This window comes from Centroberyx gerrardi, unplaced genomic scaffold, assembly GCF_048128805.1.
Source record: "Centroberyx gerrardi isolate f3 unplaced genomic scaffold, fCenGer3.hap1.cur.20231027 Scaffold_553, whole genome shotgun sequence".
NCBI lineage: Eukaryota > Metazoa > Chordata > Actinopteri > Beryciformes > Berycidae > Centroberyx > Centroberyx gerrardi.
Window position 1 is genome coordinate 17,501 of NW_027605374.1, and position 2,488 is coordinate 19,988.

General features: G+C 51.9%; 1 protein-coding gene across 1 annotated transcript in view; it reads right to left on the reverse strand.

The window, feature by feature from the left end:
- Window positions 1–2,331, reverse strand: part of LOC139929024 (uncharacterized) — a gene marked incomplete at both ends in the record, with an annotated part of 19,165 nt that extends 16,834 nt beyond the window's left edge. The window contains 2 exon segments of the mRNA XM_078282502.1: window positions 1–96; window positions 1,715–2,331. The exon segment at window positions 1–96 is cut by the window's left edge and continues 3 nt beyond it. Coding sequence (XP_078138628.1) covers window positions 1–96; window positions 1,715–2,331 — 713 coding nt within the window.
- Between the last annotated feature and the right edge of the window lie 157 nt (window positions 2,332–2,488).

The following is a 2,488-nucleotide window of genomic DNA, read 5'->3' on the forward strand; positions in this document are numbered from 1 at the left end:
CCAATGTCTCGTACATCCCATAATACTCCAGGTACTTCCACTTTCTTATCAGCCGGCCTGATGTTTGGAACAGAATATTCCAGACGAGGCTGCGAGCTGCCAGACAACAGACAGAACAACAGCAGGAGATATTAGTCTGTCTGTCCTCCTGTCCATCTGATTGGTCATAATGAGGAGAGGAGGATCATGGGTAGGACAGGACACATCGTCTCTGCTCTCTGTCAACACACACACACACATACGCACACGCACACACACACACACACACACACACACACACCTCTGGTCCAATTAGTTTCTTCTCTAGACGTTGTCATGGAGTGATTCAGTAAAGTCAGGGGGAGGAAGAGAGGATGGCCTGTCATCCAATTATAACCACACACACACACACACACACACACACACACAACACACACACACACACACACACACACACACACACACAGTGTTGTTATTCCAGGTAAAAACGTGTCATGCAATTCATCACTAGTGATGTTCTGGAAATAATTTATACTTGGACAAGACAGTGAAAGAGAAAAGGGGGTGCAGCTAAAGTCTGGGAGGTCAGAGGTCAGAGGTCAGAAAGTGGCTGGTGAATCTGGAATCCATCAGCCAGTGTGGCCGGTAGATAAACGCACAGGGCTTTATCACCTGGTTACAGCCATGTGGGTCTGATACTGACGTTTTATTAAAAATGGGAAATACTGTAGCTTCCTTCCTGCAAATTGCAGCTTATGGTGGTGGAAGGTTTGTGACCCAGACAGAAATGTCATCAGGAGCCTTGTGCTGCTGGCCAGAAGGTGGGCGGAGTCTGGAGCTGTGGTCAGAAGGTGGGCGGAGTCTGTCAAAAGCTGCTGGTGGACAGCAGGGGTGAAGGAGGCTGTCCAGCTGAAGATGGAGGCCTTCTGGACCTGGTTGGTATGGAGGACTGCTGAACCAGCAGGACAGAGAGGCTGCAGCTACTGGAGCTACAGAAGAGAAAGCCCTGGTGTTTGGAGAGGAGATGGAGGAGGAGCTTCAGCCTCAAAGAGGTTCTGGAAAACGATTCAGAGACTCAGGAGGGGAAGACAGGACATCACCAGGCCGTTCTCAGCAGAACCTTGTCAGAAGGAGGAAGGACTTTGAGGAACTTTGAGGTCAGAGGTCACTGAGGAGGTTAGAAAGCTCAGTGGTGAGGAACCAGGGAAGATCTTGATGTTGTTGGGCTGTGGTGGTCGATCCGTCCCGGTGCGGCAGAGGTGCAGAGAACCCAGCTGCAGATCATCACCCTACTGAGGAACTGCCACTGCTCTCCCTCAGTGGAGAGGAAGGTGTTTGCAGATCAAATCTCAACGGTGCGGGAAGGAGCGGCCGTCAACTGGAAACTTCGTTTGGATGTGGATTTTGGAAAGTACGGTTCTGGATTGTGGATTAGATGTTACGTTGTTCTCTCTGTGCTCGACCTCCTGAGTGGAAGCCATGGAAACCGACCCGCTGCGAAGAGAACTGATGACGGACCGGATAACTGGACAATTCCCCTCATGTCCCTCCGCCTCTCCCTCCCTGCCTCTGTCTGTCTCTCCAGGTCCAGTTCTCCCTGTGAACGGACAATCCCCTTTTCCCACACTATTAATAAAGAGCTTTTTGTTTTTCTCCTGAACCCTGTCTACAGAATCAGAGAGCCTCTCCAGAGCCGGGCCTACATACGGTGGAGGATGGAGGCTTTCTGATTAACAAGCTGAGTTGGGGAAGCGATAGACGACATTCAGAGGAAAATGGAAGATGCCACTGCTGCCCTTTAGCAGAGCCAGGCAGTGTGTCAGTCCAGTCTGCTGTCCCGTCTGTTGTCCAGTCTGTTCTCCGGTCTGCTGTCCGGTCTGCTGTCCGGTCTGCTGTCCGGTCTGCTGTCTGCTGTCCGTCTGTTGTCCCGTCTGTTGTCCAGTCTGTTGTCCGGTCTGCTGTCCGGTCTGCTGTCCCATCTGTTGTCCCGTCTGTTGTCCAGTCTGTTGTCCGGTCTGCTGTCCGGTCTGCTGTCCGGTCTGTTGTCCGGTCTGCTGTCCGGTCTGCTGTCCGGTCTGCTGTCCGGTCTGTTGTCCGGTCTGCTGTCCGGTCTGTTGTCCCGTCTGTTGTCCGGTCTGCTGTCCGGGTCTGTTGTCCAGTCTGTTGTCCAGTCTGCTGTCCCGTCTGTTGTCCGGTCTGTTGTCCCGTCTGTTGTCCAGTCTGCTGTCCCGTCTGTTGTCCAGTCTGCTGTCCAGTCTGCTGTCCAGTCTGTTGTCCAGTCTGTTGTCCAGTCTGTTGTCCAGTCTGTTGTCCAGTCTGCTGTCCAGTCTGTTGTCCAGTCTGTTGTCCAGTCTGCTGTCAGTTCACTGGAGTGGTTTGGGATGAGGATCATCACCTCCAAGTCTGAGCTCACTGTGTTGTTACATCGTTGTAACTACATTATGTATTAAGGAGATTTTCATCAGGTACCTACACAGTAATACTGTGTACTTACAATACTTTCCCACAG